At 37.3% G+C, this 19,125-nt stretch overlaps 2 protein-coding genes across 4 annotated transcripts; one reads left to right on the forward strand and one right to left on the reverse strand.

Annotated features, from left to right (window-relative positions):
• Nucleotides 1-122: 122 nt before the first annotated feature.
• On the reverse strand, nucleotides 123-4,450 carry LOC131786500 (phosphorylated adapter RNA export protein-like). Of its 2 annotated transcripts, none has more exons than XM_059103551.2 (4): nucleotides 3,797-4,450; nucleotides 2,323-2,519; nucleotides 1,436-1,560; nucleotides 123-705 (listed from the first exon to the last, which is right to left on the reverse strand). In XM_059103551.2, the coding sequence occupies exons 1-4, from the start codon at nucleotides 4,443-4,445 to the stop codon at nucleotides 510-512; spliced, it is 1,167 nt and encodes a 388-aa protein (XP_058959534.2). In that variant the 5' UTR covers nucleotides 4,446-4,450; the 3' UTR covers nucleotides 123-509. The 2 variants fall into 2 exon arrangements, with proteins under 2 accessions (XP_058959534.2, XP_058959535.2); XM_059103552.2 differs by lacking the exon at nucleotides 123-705 and adding an exon at nucleotides 740-1,241.
• A 116-nt stretch (nucleotides 4,451-4,566) lies between these two features.
• On the forward strand, nucleotides 4,567-18,173 carry LOC131786499 (zinc finger CCHC domain-containing protein 7). Of its 2 annotated transcripts, XM_059103549.2 has the most exons (16): nucleotides 4,567-4,815; nucleotides 5,881-5,962; nucleotides 6,283-6,377; nucleotides 7,147-7,386; nucleotides 8,931-8,989; nucleotides 9,447-9,492; nucleotides 10,298-10,329; nucleotides 11,117-11,236; nucleotides 11,628-11,729; nucleotides 11,917-11,988; nucleotides 12,840-12,875; nucleotides 13,506-13,601; nucleotides 14,875-15,142; nucleotides 15,564-15,676; nucleotides 17,015-17,101; nucleotides 17,613-18,173. In XM_059103549.2, exons 2-16 carry the CDS (start codon nucleotides 5,883-5,885, stop codon nucleotides 17,901-17,903), a joined length of 1,737 nt encoding a protein of 578 aa, XP_058959532.2. In that variant the 5' UTR covers nucleotides 4,567-4,815; nucleotides 5,881-5,882; the 3' UTR covers nucleotides 17,904-18,173. The 2 variants fall into 2 exon arrangements, with proteins under 2 accessions (XP_058959532.2, XP_058959533.2); XM_059103550.2 differs by lacking the exons at nucleotides 4,567-4,815; nucleotides 5,881-5,962; nucleotides 6,283-6,377 and adding an exon at nucleotides 6,758-6,822.
• The last annotated feature ends 952 nt before the right edge of the window (nucleotides 18,174-19,125 follow it).

Consider the following 19,125-nt stretch of genomic DNA (forward strand, 5'->3'; position numbering starts at 1 on the left):
AAAGTCAGCCAAACGTTTTTGCTACCAGTTCCCCCTTTTTTGGCGAAGTCCGTCGCGCGGTAGAAATTGTTGTTGACGCGCAGCGCGGAACTCTGGGAGAAAGGCGCACGTTCTTCCTTCTTTCGCTTTTTTTCTTTTTTTTTTAACTCGTATGATGGAGGGATGGCTAGTAGTCTTCTAGAAGTAGAAGTTGCGAATTTCACTTCGAAGAGCGTTTTCGGAGAGGAAAGTGGGCCCAATCGTTGAAATAAAAGAAAATTTTTTTGCCGTAATCTCGACAGAGGCTACGGTAAGCTCTTCAAACACACAGTCACGCCAAAGGAAAGGCAAATTCTCACAGAAGTTTGAACTCATACCTGCCAACAATAAGTTCACCTCATTTTTAATCGTTTTGCTATCATCTTACATGTCCTCACAGTACGTCAAATCATTTGAAGTGGCTGTACACATATTCAAAAATTTAGGCGGCTTCTCGCTCATTTCTCTCAGATAAGACTTTACACCGAGAGTTACTCCTGATCTTTTTGTTTTAATTTCATTCTCAAGTCCTCTATATCTTTCCTTTGAACTTCTTTCAGTCTTTGCTGTTGTTCTTTTGCTTTCTTTTTATTGATCTCGTTTTCAACCGCGAAAATCCACTTGTTTTGTTCTTTAGAGACGTATCTATCTTTAAGAATCGCCAAAAATACCCCTCCACTTGTACGCCTATGAAAAACAAAGTAAAAGGTCAGAGTTGCGGAGTTACCAGATTTTTTACCACATTCCTTTGAGAACAGATTTCAACACAAGACTTGGGTTTAACCCCATCACTCCAAAGATCACATCCTCAGTGTCTGTTCTAATGATGTTAGTTAGGATAAGTATAGGAAAAACTAATAATCATCTAATCAATATTTTTCTTCATTCTCATCACTTGTCTGCTTGATTTTGTATTGATATTGTGAGGAGAAATTCTGTCTTGGTTGCTCATGGGAGTTTAAGGGTTGGCTGATATAATTAACTACATGTGTAATGATGAAACTGTTGTTTCTTCCAACTGAAAACAAACTACAGAACAAAAACTGACACTAATTTAGAAAAAATTAAAAAAGAGTCCCTGTAATGTCCCTTCCTGGAAAAGTGTCCCTACAATGTCCCTTCATGGACAAGTGTCCCTTCATGAAAAAGTGTCCTTACATTGTCCCTTCACAGGAAAGTGTCTCTACTATGCCCCTTCCTGGGAAAAGTTCCCTTCAATTTCCCTTTGAGGAAAAAAAAATATAGCACTTTGATTGAATTACAGGAAATATTACATTTAATTGACTGTCTTCAGACAGTGACATAGAAGGAAAAAAACCTGAGTAACACACAAGAGTTGGGTTCAAAATAAACTGATGGCTTTAAAGGAGACTGAGAGTGATTTTGATTTTTTACATATGACTAGCAAATAGTTTACCTTCGCTGATTGTCCTTTGTCCACATCCCTCCATGCAGTTGAACCTCTTTTGTGTCTCTAAACAGCTTGAGTGCTTTTTCACAACCAATGCAACTGACAACTCGCTGAATGAGATTCGTTTTTGTCTGTCGTAAAAATGCAAAAGAAAAATACACTGAGCCAGATGTACATCTAGTTCATCATGACATAACAGAATAGCCTGTCAGCAAGATCAGGAAGGCTCTCTAACAGGCCTCTCAAACTTTCATTTAGAGAACACTTCACACAGGAACTAGAAAAGTTTTCCCTCACTAAAGGTTTAAATTCAATAATGGTTCATGTAATGAGTACAAAGTTTTTGAGGAACTTTTTACAAGAGGAACTAAAGATTTTCATCAATGTCTAGGACTAAATGCAAGTATCATATGGAGTGTACTTCTTGCAACTTCTTATCCTAAATGGTTTCACATGCCCTAATATTTTTCTCCATTATATGTTACTTTATTTCTATGGTCAGTCCTGGTTATATCTCAAGTCTGTTTACATGTAGCTTGAATGAAGGTGTCCTTGAAAAGAAGTGCACTAAAGGAGAGGTACTATGGTGAGAATTAAGCTAACCAAGCCTAGAAAGATACATAGGTTCATGATCTAAAGACAGATAATATTCTTGTTTGCATGAAAAAAATTGCTCTCTAATCAAAAATCTTGGTTGTAACATAGGCCTTTGGAACTTAGTCAAGGCTTGTTCTAAAAAGCATTAGACTGATACACAATAACTTTTGTTTTAAGAAGGATAATTTAATCAAGGAACACCTCGCTAATGCTAAATTGACTTGCTTTTGAACCTCTCTGTACCTGTCTAAAACACTAACAGCACTAACTGAATCATTTACAACTACAGTACTTACTTCATTTAGTTTCCATGCTATTTCTTTAGCAACAACCTCTTCAGAATCTTCTGCAGTAACTTTTAAGGGCTTAAACAGATTTCCTAACTTTGGGTCCTCCTGGGTATCGCTTCTATGATGTCGTCCTCCATCATAATGGTTACCAACAGGTCTTTTCCGTTTCTTTTTACCTCCTCTTCTTTTCATTTGTTCACCATCTACAAAATGTACAAAGACATGCCATCAATCAAGCACACTATGATGGTATTGTAAAAAATATTGGTGATTGTGAAGCACAGCTCTCCTCCACTATTCCTTGATCACCTGTCAGCTAACAGATCAGCAAGAACCCCTAAGAGTGCCTTGCATCTAATTTCTCCTTACAATATCATCTCTGAATCACACATTAAGGCCATGACAATCAAGGAAATTATCACTAACCAAAGAAGCTCTTGATTGTTAAACAAATTCTCCTTGTCAATACCATAGGAAATGTATAAAAAAAAGTATGGAGAATATATTCATTGATCCTAAGTTGTAAAGTGTTCAATGGTTTAAAAAAACAGATCTGGCCAGCTCAGAACAGAGATACTAATAACATACTCTCCATTCAAGTCTCTCCTCACAATTACAGGGCCAGAAAATTGGACATACATAATGCAAAATAAAACAAATGTTGCAAATACAACCATCTGTTAGTTCACCTTTAACACCCTAGAATCAGTCTGCATATTCTCCAAACTGCATTCAATACATTTCCTAAAGTGCTAACAAGGAGAATTTGGTTTAACAATCAAGAGCTTCTTTAATTTGCAATCATTTACTTGATTCTCTTAACCTTAATGTGTGATTGAGAGGCGATATTGTAAGGAGAAATTAGATGCTAGTCACGTTTTAAGTGTCAAAGGGTTAATAAAGAAATTCCATGGATATAAAATTTTCGTGATTTCTTCTGTTTTCAAACCAGGATAATTAGCTAACTATTGGAGAGACCAAGAGATTAAATTTTTACTTAATATCCAGGAGACTTTTGAATGGGCAAGAAGGATTAATATAAATGTAACAGATAACTGAGAGAATTTTTTTCTTTTTCTTTTTTTTTTTTTTTTTTTGGGGGGGGGGGGGGAAAGAAGAGAGCTATTTTTGCATTTGACCAATACATACCTACAGGTATGCTGTTTTAACCCTTTAAATTGCAACAATGACCAGTTTCTAATACTGCTGAATCATTCATGAAGATCACAAGAATAACGAAAATGACTGCCAACCTAAGATACTTTGATTGTTACACAAATTCTCCTTGTCAGTACCAAGGAAATGCATAGAGAGGGGTATGGAGAATGTGGATATAGGTGTTAGGGTGTAAAGGGTTCACTATTTGACTGTGCAGTTTCTTTGAACGTTTTCGAGTTTCCTTCAGCTTTGTTTGCAGCAGGTAATGTTTAACCATGTTGGTAGGGATAGGTAAGTATGCTCACCACTCTCTATTATTCACCTTTTCCCTCTCTTTTCCTCTCCACAGAATTCTCTTGGCTTTCCAGTTCCAATCTGGCCCGTTTATGTCTCTTCCAACTCTGATCATCCACTGAATTATCAGATTCCATTGAAAGTATTTCTCTCTCTGTTACATCAACACTCCTAACCGTATCTTTTATTAACTCTTGCGATGCAGTTTCTATTTTACTTCCCTCTCCTTCACCTGAATCAGGAGGTAAAAACTTAAAAGTGGTTGTTTCAAGTGTTCCTTGGATGTTACTTCCACCAGACGTGAAATTCGCCGTAGAGACTGCTTTCAGGTCATTGTTTACTTCCTCATCAAAATCCATTTTCTCTCCACCTTCGTCTTCACTCGAACTAAAAACTTCGCCTTCTTCTGACCTTCCCATATTTAGCACATCTTCGGCGTGGTTTCCATTTGTAACGCTATGTGTTTTGACAGTTTCATTTTGAAGATTACAAGCGTCGTTAAAAAATATGTTGTTTGGATATTCCCCTTGTTTTGAGTCTTTTCGGCCGTTTTCCTCAGTTTCGTCTAATTTTCTCTCACTGTACTCTGAAAATTCATCGTCGAACTCATTGAAGGTAACCTCTAAATCTATTTCTTCTTCGAAACGTTCTTGCTCGCTTTTTCGATCACCCGCCATGTTGTGTGTTGTGCGGGCTCAAGAGAGTTCCCTTTAGTACTTGTTTGTTCATATAACAATAACTACAAAAATCGTTTTGTTTCATTTGAAATTTTCAGTGTTCCAAAAACAATAGACTAGCAAAAAACTTATAATATTTTTAAGGAAGAAAATATTAAGAGGTTTTCCTTCAAGTAAGAATTACCTTTTTCAAAGATTGATACAACGGAACAATCCATGAGAAAATACATGGCGTACTCACTCTTAGTGTGCAACGCCTGAGACATTTTGAGGTGCACGTTGCGACATAACACCGACAGAAATTAGAGTAGACTCTCGTTTAGGATATAGATGATTTTATATTTGCTATTTTAGCTTACAACTGGGGAAGGTAAGTGAAATCCAAACTGTGTCTCTTCTATTTTGATGATCAGTTATTTTCTAACTCTCCTAAAGAATTAGAAATTATTCCGGAAGTGGGAAATGGGGTAAATCAGACCTCACGTCCGAAATAGTGCTTTTTGTGGAGCTATTAAATTTAACTTTCCGGTCAAGATACACAATTCGTTTCCATATTATTGCACTATACGGATAGTTTGTTTTTTATAAGCTAATGTTTCTTGCTCTTTCTTCGTTATGTTACAAAAAGTGATTACAGTTTGTTGGGTGTTTACACAATACCAATCGAACAGTCATTCCATTATCACTCCATCCTATCTAAATATTTACAAAATAGTTTCTGTCACGTGAAATATGTCCATGATCTCAACTGAAACCTGTGAGATTTCACGCCAGTTATTGAAGATCGTCTTTCCACAAATGAAAGCGTGTAAGAGTGCATTTATCATCAAACTATAAACAAATGCTCAACGTCGGTATGATAAGACTCCCAGTAGACTAGAAGGGGTGATGTATGCATTTAATTTCCTTGTTCAATCCAAAACTGTTGCATAATGCATATTTAAATATTGAAACATTGATAACTTGGCAGTGATTCACCCAATAATTAATGAATTAATTTAATCACTCAGTGACAACCTTATTCAACATTACAAAGCCATAAATACAGTCATTCACATTTAAAACTGGATCATGAGATCTTAGCAAATAATAAAATTTTTCAGAGTATTAAAAAAAAAAGACAGTGTTGTTAGATTGCTGAAGCTAGAGCCTTATGGCATAAGTCAGCAAGGCTAGAATGTGCGGGTAGTTTAACACTGAGTTAGGCATAGACCAAAACTTTATTGTGAGTTACAATGAGTTATGATGATAAATATAGCAAAAGAAATATCAGCACTATTGAAATTTTTTTTTTTTTAAAAAAAGGTATGGAACTTACATGCACCCCAGTAAGACTGTTTACATGTGAGAAACTCCCTCTTCCCCCCTTGGACATATCCTTATTCTTGATGAATTAACATTTCATTAGAGTTGCTATAACAAATTTTTCTTTAAGGTATGAGCAGTGATGATGAGTTTGACAGTGATGCTTACAAAGCATATGAGGATCAGCTGTATGGGGAGCAATCTTCCTCTGGGTTAGTGTTGCTTATAACCCTTCAACTTCCATGAGTGACTAAGACATAATTTCTCCTTCTCACAACATCCATACAATATCAAGCAGAAAGATATCAATTAGAGGATTATTAGTTGATCCAATACCAAATTCTCCAAACAAAGATCATATAAGAATTGTATGACAGACAGTAAGGAGAATTATTTATAGGATCTGCAAATGAAAGAATTAAGACTACTTGTGAAAGAAAATATTGAATTTTAATGAGTCTGATATTTTAGCAAAATTCAGTCTAATTGAATGTAAATGAATTTGACATAATGCTTTGTTACACTTTTGTAGAAGTGAAGATGATGCAGACAGTGAAATAGAAGAGACAATCTATAGCCATGTGCATTACGCTTCTTCTCTATTGGTATCAGAGAAGTCCACTCCAGGTATGAACTTCTCAAATTGATATCTGTTTAATAAATAATAATGATAATAAAGGATTTCTATAGTGACATATCCATTGGCTAATTGCACTTTACAACTCTTTGTGGGAGATTTTGACTAGACTACATTGAGCACTTCACAATTTTTGAAGGAAATTTTGTAGATGCCCACAATTTCAGAATCAAGGCCAGATCACAACATCACAAGCTACCATCCTATAATAGGGACAGTAGATTCCAGTAGCCCTTTAACCCTTAAAGAGTGACCGGCATCTAATTTCTCCTTAGCATATCATTCCTGAATCAAACATTAAGGTCACAAGAATAAAGGAAATGGTTTCCAACTAGAGAAGCTCTTGATTGTTGAATAAATTCTCCTTGTTAGCCCCTTAGGAAATGTACAGAAAACAGTATGGAGAATACGCATCCTGATGTTAGGGTGTAAAGGGTTAGTAGATTCTAATCTACTAATAGATTTCATGTTGCCTTGCATCTGTTTGGTAATAGATCACAGATGATGCCAAAATATGGCATGAACTAAAAAGTGGCATACAAGGTTCGGGCAAATGTGTCACTGATGTACCCTAACTGTGGGTAACTGTTTATTTTTTGCAATGTATCAGTTGATCTTAAGCTGTTATATACCTCAGTGGATGGAAACTTCCAGATTGTTTGCAGTCAGACTGTACTGAACTATTACGATACAATGGATTTTATCTTCAATTGTCTATGTCATTGAAACTTTATTAAAGTTTGCTGTTGGATGTTTCAGATAAGAGAACATCAAAGAGGACAGATGGGGTAGTTTCAGAATCAGTTACTGAAAAAGACAAGGATCAGTCAGACAACTCTGTGATTGAAATTTCCAGTGACAATGAAGAGGACAGTGATGATGATGACAACATGGATGAGGGCAGTGATGATGATGATGATGAGAATGAAGGTGGAGATTTGGTGGACAGTAATAATACAGGGGAGAATTTGAATCTAAAATCTTCATTTAACTATCCAGGTATGTAGGAAAAAAAAAAAGAGAGGAGCCTTTCATTATCTTGATTCACCTTACCATGATAATAATACACATGAAAAAATTATGTGTCTCTGGTTGGCTGAGAACCAGTGCATTTTCATCAACACAAAAGCAAAGTTGTGACATGAGTGCAAATTACAAATAGCATGCATGTTGTCAAATTGTATGTCTTCATTTTCTGTGATGCTATTTTTATGTAAATTATTAATAACATAAAATCATTTCTCATGCACTTTTGTGTAAAAAGCACATTTAAATTTTTCAGACTACAAATTGCACTCGTTCTACAGGCTTGTGCAATGTTGTTGTCTTTCAAAAATTTACCCATGCTTATTAACAAATAATTGCCCCCAAAATCATGTTATTACCTATTAGTAACTGGGTCTCAGATTTATATGGGATGGGTTGTCTCCACTTGTGCAGCAAGTTATGCAGGTACTATTGTTGCAGTATTAATTAGGGCTTTCAAACACTTTTGTTTCAAACAGTGTATAGAAGTCATTAACATAAGATAACAGTTAGGATGTAATTTTTAAGGAGGTCAGTCAAGTGTTTTAGTTTTTGGATTGTGAAATTAGTATTTTTCAACTGTAAGCACAGTTTTCAAACAATGTTCCTTTTTGTTCCATCCAGAACTTGAGGTAACTTAACTAAATGTGGTTTCAAGAGTAGTAGTAATGATAGAGTTCCTTAAAATAGGGAGTGAGATATGGGACTCAGAGGGAGGCAAATGAATAAAGTGGGGAAGGTTTCTGAGGAAACTGTGGTGCTGCATTGGTGGGACTGAGTATAACAGGGTAATTTAGTACTATGAACTGAATTGATAACGTAAATTGGCCATAGTAAAGAGTTTAAAACCTAATGTTTCAAGCATTAGCTCTTCATCAGAGAAAATGGAGGAAGGGCTAACACTTGAAATGTCAGCTTTAAAACTCTTTACGGTGGCCAATTTACATTATCAACTCAGTAGATAATATTAACTTACCCTGTCAGAAGGAGGCAGTGTGATTGAGTGGTTAGGGAGCTGGTCTGTCTTGTAATCTGATGGTCTAAGGTTCAAGCCCTCCACTCTGCTATTCAGTGGATTTGTTTTCAGTTGCCTTGGGTTCAACTCCTTTGCTCTCATTGTATATAACCAACTAGTCTGCCTCCTGCCTGTTGGGGTTCTTAAACTCTGTGTTTATGTGCATTTACTATGTTTTTTCTAATTTGTTTGAATTAAATATTTCTTAATTTTTTTTTGGTCAATGCATTAGGAGTTGTGAAATGCATCCTAAGAACTGTTTTTTTTTTAATTACAAAAGTTAAAGATTTTCAGACTTTCAGTATCGCATGTCCTACAGATATAATTCATTTCATAATATTCTCTTGGCAGGAACCCATTGCCCTTTTTCCTTTTTTCTTTGATTCTTGTTCTGTCACAGGTTACTGATTTATGCATAGATTTTCTGAAGGTAGTTCTTGTCTTGACCAATGCTGTATGAAGTTTTGTTACTTTACACATATTTATATCCTTTGGTTTATAGAAATTGTCAATCTCTTTCCTGATGAAAATGTTCCAACTTCAGAAGACAAACTAAACAAGGTATTATATCCACTGTTGATTCTACTGTGACAGTCATATGACCAATAAATAAATCAGAGGGGAGATTGCAAAGAAACAGTTGTTCTGTGTCGGTGGAAGAGTCAAACAGGGTAATTAAGTATTATTAACTGAGTTGATAATGTACATCGGCCACAGTAAAGAGTTTCAAAGCTGACAATTTGAGTGTTAGCCATTTGTCATTTGCACTGTTGAAGGGCTAACGCTTGATATGTCAGCTTTGAAATTCTTTACAGTGGCCAATTTATTTTGTCAACTCAGTTGATAATACTAAATTACCCTGTCATCTTGATCACAAAGTTATATACTCCTCTTTCAGCTGCATGTAATCTTGTCATTATCCCTGCAGTATTAAAGTATGTGCTATGTACATATGTTTGTAGATGGCACATATTGTACATGTACAAAACAGTGTTGATATGTTTTATTTCTGTTGTAGAACTCAACACTTGAAAAGAAGAAAGGAGAGCAAGGGGAGATAACAGGTACTTAACCCTAAGAAATAACTAACAAAGTTATCGCATGCCCTCCTACAGCCCAGTCTCTTTGCACAACAAGCTCAAAAACAGCTATGAAGGAGACTACTTATTGCCCTAAGCCCTTTTTTTGAAAAACAGTGGACAAAAATCCCTTTCCAGGGGGTATGCAAAAGCACTCGTCCCCATTCATCAGTGTTATGCCAAGAGACCCCTTGTCACTCATGTTATCTATGCTAGTCATGAAAATTACAATTTCCTCAATTTTTGATAGGTTAAAAAAACTCCTGTTTTTCACTTATTCACTTGCCAAGTTGTTATCGGACAGTTTTTTATCAGACAGTTTGTTATTTAACAGGTCAAAAAGGCTAATCACATCAAAAGTTGTAGTATAAATCAACCAATCACATTAAAAGTTGTAATACAAATCAACTTATCACAGCCTTGGCTCCGATCACCATAGAAACAGTGAACAGACTCCTAAATTGGGGCTCTCTTCAAAATGAAGAATTTTTTTCCCTTGAACAATGACAATATTTTAGAAGACAGTAGTGATTTTGTTTATTGGAAATTGTAATCTTTATGCTTAATTGCTAATAAGACTTTGTGTTGTCCAATTCGGACTGTAATCATACTTGTGATAAACAAATCAGACTCCTGCTGCACGGTTGTCCAATTCTATTATCATTTGTATGATTATGGATGGAATTGGACTCCATTCAGTCCTATTACCATTACTTATAATTATACATCTATTAATTCATTATTATTGGCTGCCAGTCTTTTGAACTGTATATTTCCCATTTTTCCACAGAAAACTGGGACTTGATTGAAAGGGACCTTGAGGTATGTTGCACTATTTTGATCTTATCTTGCATTTAATGTTTAACCCTGTAACTCCAATCACCAACCAAGACAGAATTTCTCCTTACAATACCAATACAATATCAAGCAGACAAGCTATGAGAATAAAGAAAGATATCAATTAGGGGATTATTAGTTAATCCAATGACAAATTCTCCAAACTAGCATCACAAGCCTTGTATAGCAGACAGTAAGGAGAATTACTATTAAGATCTTGGGAGTGAAAGGATAACATTTGTTAGTTGAACCCATGGTATTTTGTCTTACAATAATCGGCCTTGAATTACACATTAAGGTCAGGAGAATGTAGGTAATGTTCAACAAATAAAAAAGCTCTCGATTGTTAAACAAATTCTCCTTGTCAGCACCTTAGGAAATGTGTATGGAGCAGTATGGAGAATATGCTTGCTGATGTTAGATTGTAAAGGGTTAAGGGATGTTTGCTTTTAAGGATTATATTTTATTTCATACATACTGAGATACACGCTGTGAAGTACTATCATTCTTGTCTCTGACTGGTCGAACGATGCATTTTTACAGTCGTTCGCTTCCAATCTTAGAATTGAAATGTGAAAAAGTCTTAATATGTATGAAATAAGAACGTTATTCCATGGAAAGTGCACACAAACGATTTTTATTCACTGGTTGGGATGCATCGAAGAACTGTCTCGTTCGCTGCACTCATTCGTTCGTTTTTTCGATGCATCGCAACTCGTGAATGAAAATTGTTCACGTGCACTTTACATAAAATAATCTCTGTTTTCTCCAGGACCCCAGAGGAGGCAAGAAACGTTCAAGATATTACACGCCCGGGAAGGAACTACCACATATGAGGTGTTTCAATTGCAATGAAAAGGGTCACTTGTCTCAATTTTGTCCAGAACCCAAGGTACACATCTTTAGCTGATATTTGTCTTTCAGATACAATTGATTTTTTTGTTTGAACAGAGTGAAAGATATGGACCATTTGTATTTCCATGACTATTTGGTAATTGCTGCTTCTTTCATCACATTATTTTAGTGCTGGCAAATGGTACCATGTAAAATCATGGGTGCTAATCTTTTCATGTGATTGAAATCTTGTCAGCTTTTGCAATGGGGGGTGGGGGTGGGGGTAACCTGTGATGGACCAGTATCTCATCCAAGGTGAGTAGCAATACTCCTAGTTGCATAGAGGAACAAAAACCAAGATGAGCTTAGTTGTAGTGGGTCACTGAGCGAAAACTCTCACCGAACTTAACCCTATACTTATTCTTAACGCTCCTTGTGTGATTGAATAGAAAACCAGCGTATGCTTCTTATGCGGAGTTTCTGGACACGTGAAGAGATTCTGTCCGAATGAACTCTGCTTCAACTGCCGTGAACCCGGTCACAAGTCAAAGGTACGTGTACTATCTCTGCTGATGGAAATTTGAGTCCTAGAAATTACGAGAGATAAATCTTAATCTAGTTTTCAGAAATCAAAGCGAAAAGGTGAAAAAAGGTGTTTTCTGTTTACATGAAAAAAGTTGGTAAATCCGAAAAAAAGTCGTGTCTAACATTACAAGTTACACTGTATTTGTCATTTAGGATTGTAGGATGCCCAGACGACGGCCATTTGATCGCTGTAACAGATGTCATGTGCTCGGTCATTTTGCAGTTGTAAGTTTTTATAAACCAGTTCGCTTAATTTAGAAATTTTATATTGAGTTTTGAAAATAAACAGAGACTGCATTGGTTTTGCTTTACTCTGCTCTCTGATTAGTCCAGAAAACTCGCGTCATTCTCTTTCAGCCAATCAGATTCGAAATTAAAATCATTCATAACTTGGTCGCCCGCGTTTTCCCGCGCTTTACGGAGTCTGGTTATTTTTACTTTGAGTTCTCATTGGCTGTTAGACGTATTTCCCTTTCTTCTGTTTGACCGTTGTTGTTACAATGGTTTGGTTTTACGCACTCAACCGAAAAGTACTCTATGTTTTATGCTTGGGGGAGCACAGTACCAAGTATCTTCCCGTGTATCCAATTTTTGCCTGGTCTTATTTTAAAATTCTTCAAATTCGTTCGTCAAGTGTTTTTTTCCAGTTCAGATCTAGAGCTGTGATTTTATTTCTATCTATCTACAAGTGTTTGGTGGTTTGAACAAATTGAATTAGATGCCTTAGATCATATTCTAATTATGTTACAAATAAATCAAGGATAATATTTGAAGGGGGTAAGTTTCTAAAGAAACTATGGTACTGCGTCGGTGGGAGAGTATAACAGGGTAATTAAGCATTATCAACTGAGTTTAATCTAAATTGGCCACCGTAAAGAGTTCATGGTTGACATTTCGTGCGTTAGCCCTTCGTCAGAGCGATAATATTTTCTTTATGGCCAAATTTTCACTGAGCTTTTAAGGTTTCGCTGATGACAGCTTTGATCTTGATCAAATTTCTTAATACAACATGTCCCTCAAACGAAAGAAAGACTTAATTTTTATATATTTTGTATTCATGTGTTTGTTGTTAACAGGATTGCCCTGACCGTTGGAGGCAGTACCATCTTACAGTAAGTAACAAAGTTTCTTCAATGAAAAAAAAATTTTTTCTTATAAAACTCCTAACCGAGTATCCTCGTGTTAGGCTTTCCATATGAGATGACGTGAGCAGGGCAGTAAAGAGCCATACTGCCCCGCGAGCTGCGCGCTGGAGAAGGGGAGAAACAAAGGCTCGACAGTCATGTAATGAAATGCTTGATGACTGAATTTGATCGTCGACCGTAACTTCGACCAAATGTTTTCTCTACGGGCCCTCCTACTCAATAGAGAATTATCCGAGTCACTTGCTCTATCAGGAAACGATTTAAAAGCTAGACTTCTCGACAGTAACCCTCCTCTCCCATGTGCTTTGTTGACGAAGGCCCTTTTATCAAGTTATAGTTAGCCTTATCATCTCCGCATTGGTGATTGATCCAGTAATTTGCGCACCCGCTACCGACGAAGTCGAACAGTTTCTTTAGAAACAAATTGTTTTCTTTGCAGTTATCTTTTTCACAGAGTGAAGAGAAAAAGGGGTGATTGCCGCCTACTTTGTGGTTGTCACAGTCATGGGTAGTCAGTTGAGTTGCAACGCCTTTCCAACAATTTGTAATATAATTTTGTGCTATTAACTTTGACTGCGTGATATTCTTCGATCCCAGATACAAGTGGGTCCAATAACTCGTCCTGAAAGACCTTTATCTCCTCCGAAGTCTGTATCTTGTTATAACTGTGGCCAGCAGGGTCACTATGGACATGTGAGTATCTTATAGTTGTAAAAGGCTTGCTAATCGAGCCCTAAAACTAAGGAAATTACTGTAACGAGAAAGAAAAAAAATCCCAAAATTTTCATCGTTCCCAACATCTGACTGTGTAACTAAATTGATGGAAGCAACTGACCATAAACTAAGTGCGTGGGTTCCAACCGTGCATTTTCTTTCTCGCCTGAGATCATCTCACTATCACTTTTCATTTAGAAGTCAAATTAACAAATATATTCCATGTTGCCGAGCAACATGGAATATATTTGTTAATTTGACCTCACAGATGACGTTAAAATGTGGTAAGAACAAAATAGAGAGAGATGTTTTTCGTCTTGTCACGAGCGTGGGACAAAGAAAAAATTCAGAGTCCCTACGAGGAATCGAACCTCAGACCTTCGGATTCCGCGATCCGATGCTCTACTACTGAGCCACAGACTCTACGGTGAGTGAGGTCTATTACAAAGTTCATATGACACGCATATTGCATACTGCCAGGATCAGCAATGTCGATAGCGTAATATTTGTAAATATAATAAGAGAGATGTTAAGTTTTGAGCCCTGTAAAGAAATAGAGAAAGATTTTTTTCGTCCAGTAACGAGCGTGGAACAAAGAAAAAATTCTGAGTCCTCATGAGGAATCGAACTGCTGATCCTAGCAGTATGCAGGACGCGTGTCATATGAACTTCGTAATAGACCTCACTGACTGTAGAGTCTCTGTGGCTCAGTGATAGAGCATCAGAGCCCGGAATCCGAAGGTCTGAGGTTCGATTCTTTGTGGGGAGTCAGAATTTTTTCTTTGTCCCACGCTCGTGACAAGACGAAAAACATCTTTCTTTATGTCTTTACCGGGCTTAAAACTAACCATGCCTCTTATTTTATTTGCAAACAAGAACAAAATAGTGGCACACGGGGTGCAGCCGGGTGTCACTGATATTCTTACCACATTTGACGTCATCTGTGATCTATTCCTGAAGAGACCCACGGCAATATGGAATCTATTTGATTTATTGATTAAAAAGCAGAATTTATCATTGGTGACGTCATCTATGCACCTTTCCTCTAATCGTTCATAAGCAAGAACCATTCAAAATGCGCGTAGGATTTAAGTTAATTTAATACGAATTATTTCATTAGGTAGGAAAGCATCCCCTGAGTGGGACGCCAAAAATCCCGCCACAGACCCACACACCTGCCTGATTGTGACGTAATACATTCCGCAGATTTGTTCCACCTTCTATCCCTTTTCTCTTTTGTGACATCGTCTAGGAATGTCAGGAAAAAAATGCGACTAGAAGACGAGAACTGCCATTGCCTTTTGTTGTCTGCTACGACGGCTGTCACGCGTCTTCGTCGCTCATGGAAAAGGATTACGACAGAAACAAACACAAGCGTAAATCACAAGAAATCACGTATCATCAATCCCTGTCCGAAGAGTTCTGTGATCAAAATTTCGACATTGGTAAAGGAGTGTTTCAACCTACCCCGGGCAAAGTAAGGAAGCTTGGCGGAGGCGTAGATCATGATGCTAGAAAAGGTGAGTGTCGTTCTATAACATAGTGAGGAGGATAAGTACTAGTTGGCAGCGATGTTGAGTTTAACTGAGCCCGCGGTTTTTTTCTTCATGTTGCCTAGTGACTTGACTTCTCCCGATAATATTCTTGTTTGACTTAGCTATCTTGGAGATGAAGTCTACTCTTGGGTGAGAGGGGTTCATAGATGAAGGTTTGTTCCAACCTTTGTTCAGGTTCGCTTCGACACTGAAACGCGCGCGACGCGCGTACAAATGCAAAATGGGGTCGTGTTGCTTAGCTGCCTTGTTCATAAGTTAGGTTTAACTGTATACAAACTGGTTCATTGATACAGATTTTTTTTTGTTTTCTTTTCACAGTTGCTGACTATTTGTTATCATCTTGTTCAACTGATAATAGAATATCTTTTTCTCGCCTCCTGTATAGTGTCTCTTTACACTGACGACTACCAAAGCAGGAACTTCGATAATTCACCTTATTCAGATCGTAAAAGGAAAAGGAAAAGGCAGAAGGATAATGAAACGAATGGAAGGAACGAGGTAATATAGTCGGAGGATAGTTTTGTTTGCTATTAGTATAACTGTTCCGGTGATTAAAGAGATGCACGTGCTCTGATTGGTCGAAGATTGCGTCATATCTCGCATTTATTAAACATTCAACTCACTATCTCTTTTCTGATTGGCCGAAAGCATACAATGAATTTTTTTTAATCAGTGCCTCGGACGTCTCCTAGTAGCAGATTAAACAATAATCATGTCAAGGACGCTCAAGGTCACGGGTATTCATTTCATGTATGACCGCGGTGCGTGATTTCTAAGAGTAATCATGTCAAGATCGTGCGCTATGTGTTGCTTGCTGATTTGTGTACTTTTTTGTATAGAAATATATTATCAGTTCTACTTAATGTAGTGATCATTTTTTTTCTCCTTCATTGTGTTATAAAACAATTGCTAGATTCGGTTGTTGTGATTTCTAGAATATTTAAGGTCTTGGTTAGGGCTATCAGCCGAACCCCACCTTGACCTTGATAATTCTGGATATCACAAAAACCTCATCCAATAATTGTTTATAATCACCTCACGCGCGAAGATTATAGCAGAAGTGCTAAATTTTAGAATGGCTGCCTTGCGTTTTGTTAATGTTACCGAGCAAGTGATAAACGTGATAATAAAAAATTCATTTCCGTAGAGAACGATAGATCCTATTTAGCTCGGTATAACACTTCTCAAAAGAAAGATTTGAAGTTTTTGCTAATTGAATTAAATTTACCCAATGAATTCCTGTGGAGAATGGCTGCTTATCTCGACACGAGTAATCAAAAAGATTATAATTTATTGGTTTCAACAACAAACGAATTTTTAACAGAATTCGAAAGCACCTGAGCAAATATACCAAAGGAATTTTTCGCCTCAGGCTCAGTGAATGTTGTTGAATAGTCCTCTCGACTTCGTCTCGAGGATTATTCAACATTATTATATAAACATCTGTGAAATACCAAGTGAGCTTTTGCGCGGAAACATGTTATCTTCACACATAAAAGGATCACTGTTTCTATGGCTACTTTCATGACACGTTGTTCTCCTTTTAAAGAATGTTAAAGTGAAATGATTTAGTGTTTCGTTGGTGTTTGTATAATAACTAGAATGTTACATAGCGGCTTGGAGGTACGAAATTTCTCTTCGGGTGCTAAAAAATATTTCAACACGAGAAGAGTAATTTCGTATCTCCGTGTGGTCATGTAATACCCTCTATATATTTACTTCGTCTTCGACGAGTACTTGTGAAATAAATTCCTATTTGCCTTTTTCTCTTTTTGTTTTTGCTTCTTTCTTTGTAAATGTCACTTACGTTTTGCTAACTTAATTTTATTTTTTCAGCGTTTTGTTGAGATTGTAGAACTCGATCTCTCGGAGGATGGCCTGGCAGAGGAACCGTATCAAGTAAATAGAAGGAAAAAGAAAAAGGTGAGACGTCTTTTCCATCCATGAACCCTTTGGCGGTTCTAGTCAGAAATCTATGTCTCGATTGAAAATAGAAACCTCAAAAAAGTGAATTGGAGTACGGAAACAGCAAACGGCAAAAATTTAAACTTGTTGCCTTTTGAATTCAGCCGATCGTGCATCTCAGTTAAAATACTCGGATTAAGTTGGGACATGACTTTTAAAGTGATTTTTCTTTGTGGGCGGGTGCAAGGGATGTAGAGAAAGTAAGTAGAATCAAACCTTCTTTCATTTCCGTGTGCAAGCTCGCTGGTTATCTGATGCATACGCACCAATTTTCTAGGAAATTTTTCAAACACTTGTTACGATTGTGAGCTAAAGTAAAGTGGAGTCTCATACGAGGACTCACACCTCTGACCCTTCGACAGAAACTCCACTCATACGTGCTGGGTTTGTTATGTCTGATCGCAACTGAACCCCTCTTTTTGCAGCAAATTGGATACTATATTGAATTTATTTAATTCCTTCTTTGCAGCAAGGAAAACAGCATTGGCGAGGCGAGGAAAGTCTTGACGACAACTTCGACAATCGACTGATAAATGCCCGAAGTAACTCACATCAAAAAAACGACAGAAGATTCCAAAATCCGCGTCACAAGAGAGATTTCAAGCACAGGTCTTTCCACGACGGAGAGTTTGACTCTAGAAATACTTCATTTGAGCAAGCGAGAGACTTCAATTTTACGTCCCGCAGAGGATTTCGATTTGACAATGAGAAGCGTGGAAAGAAATCCAATGCGCAATTCCTAAAGAGATATACTTTTTGAACTGTGAATATATATTTGAATGACCTTTTGACGATTTTATTTGCACCTTTAACCAAGTTTCGTTTTTAAGCTTTTAGTCTCCAATCCTCAGCTAAATCTGTATTTATCTCAGAATTTTTTATGATGTTTCAAAACAGTATTACGATTTATTGGATAAGTTTTTACCTGCAACTGACCAGAGACTATTTTGTTGGCGTACTCAAATTTCGACCTTCACAAAGGACATCCTTACATTTGAATAACGGCAACGAATTTTATTAAACGATCAGAAACCGATTCCTTTTCAATCAATGGTTTAGAACTTGCGAAGGGGGAAGAAGTCGATTGAAATCTCACCCAGGGGCTCACAATTTTCTGATGTCAGAGGGTCATGGATGATTTCCATTATCCATCGAAAGTATATTTCAGATTATCCCCCATACCCCCCCTCCCCCTCCCTCACCGCGCCCCCGGCAATTCGTCATGTTTCCCTCGCAATTCCCTGAATTTCAGCTCACCTGCGAGGATCATTTCTCCACTTCTACTCTGTTGCGTCGTTGTGGTTTTGTACCCTGTCCTTAACAAACCTTCGCTTGTCTCTCACTTGGCTTACAGGAAACAGAAATGCCTTCTTTTGTAACTTGACATTCGAAATGCATTGTAAAACGTACTTGCGCACGGGTGCTTGATGATGATGCGTATCACAGTTCGACACATCCATGAAGGTACCGAGGGTCATTCGCTACATCTAAGTCAGTTACGATTGCACAGTATTGTTGGTACTTTCGGGACTGTTTGAGCACTGCCGCCAAAAATATGCATATGCAATATTTTAGATGCACTTTTATTGGTTCCCACTGATGATGTGTTGGAGGACAGGCGCTTAGATGAAAACTGCGTACACCAACGACGGTGCATGCCAATAGGTTCCATGTTGCCGTATGTCTGTTCAGTAATAGATCACAGTCCGGACGTCAAAATGTGATAAGAGCATCAGACACTCAGATGCGCCTCGTATGCCACTTTTTTTTTTAACCACATTTTGACGTCCGGTCTGTGATCCATTAACGAAGAGACCCACAGCAACATGGAATCTATTTGCATGCACCGTCGTTGGTAGTTGTTGCACACGCATTTGGGCAAAACAAGATTTGAACCGTGCAAAAAAATTAAGAAACGTTAAAAGAAGGTAGTTCAGTTTTATGATTAAAAACGACAACACTTCAGTTCAAATCTTGACGTA

Source organism: Pocillopora verrucosa, chromosome 3 (genome assembly GCF_036669915.1).
Source record: "Pocillopora verrucosa isolate sample1 chromosome 3, ASM3666991v2, whole genome shotgun sequence".
Classification (NCBI taxonomy): domain Eukaryota; kingdom Metazoa; phylum Cnidaria; class Anthozoa; order Scleractinia; family Pocilloporidae; genus Pocillopora; species Pocillopora verrucosa.

Bases quoted from the DNA above. Each gene is read 5' to 3' on its own strand.
- LOC131786500 (XM_059103551.2), bottom strand. From the start codon at position 4,445: ATGGCGGGTGATCGAAAAAGCGAGCAAGAACGTTTCGAAGAAGAAATA. The intron at 2,520-3,796 runs GTGAATAATAGA...TACATTTTGTAG, and splicing joins GAGGAAAAGAGAGGGAAAAG to ATGGTGAACAAATGAAAAGA. The intron at 706-1,435 runs GTAAACTATTTG...TGTTTTTCATAG, and splicing joins ACAAAGGACAATCAGCGAAG to GCGTACAAGTGGAGGGGTAT.
- LOC131786499 (XM_059103549.2), top strand. From the start codon at position 5,883: ATGAGCAGTGATGATGAGTTTGACAGTGATGCTTACAAAGCATATGAG. The intron at 7,387-8,930 runs GTATGTAGGAAA...TTTGGTTTATAG, and splicing joins ATCTTCATTTAACTATCCAG to AAATTGTCAATCTCTTTCCT. The intron at 11,989-12,839 runs GTAAGTTTTTAT...TGTTGTTAACAG, and splicing joins TGCTCGGTCATTTTGCAGTT to GATTGCCCTGACCGTTGGAG.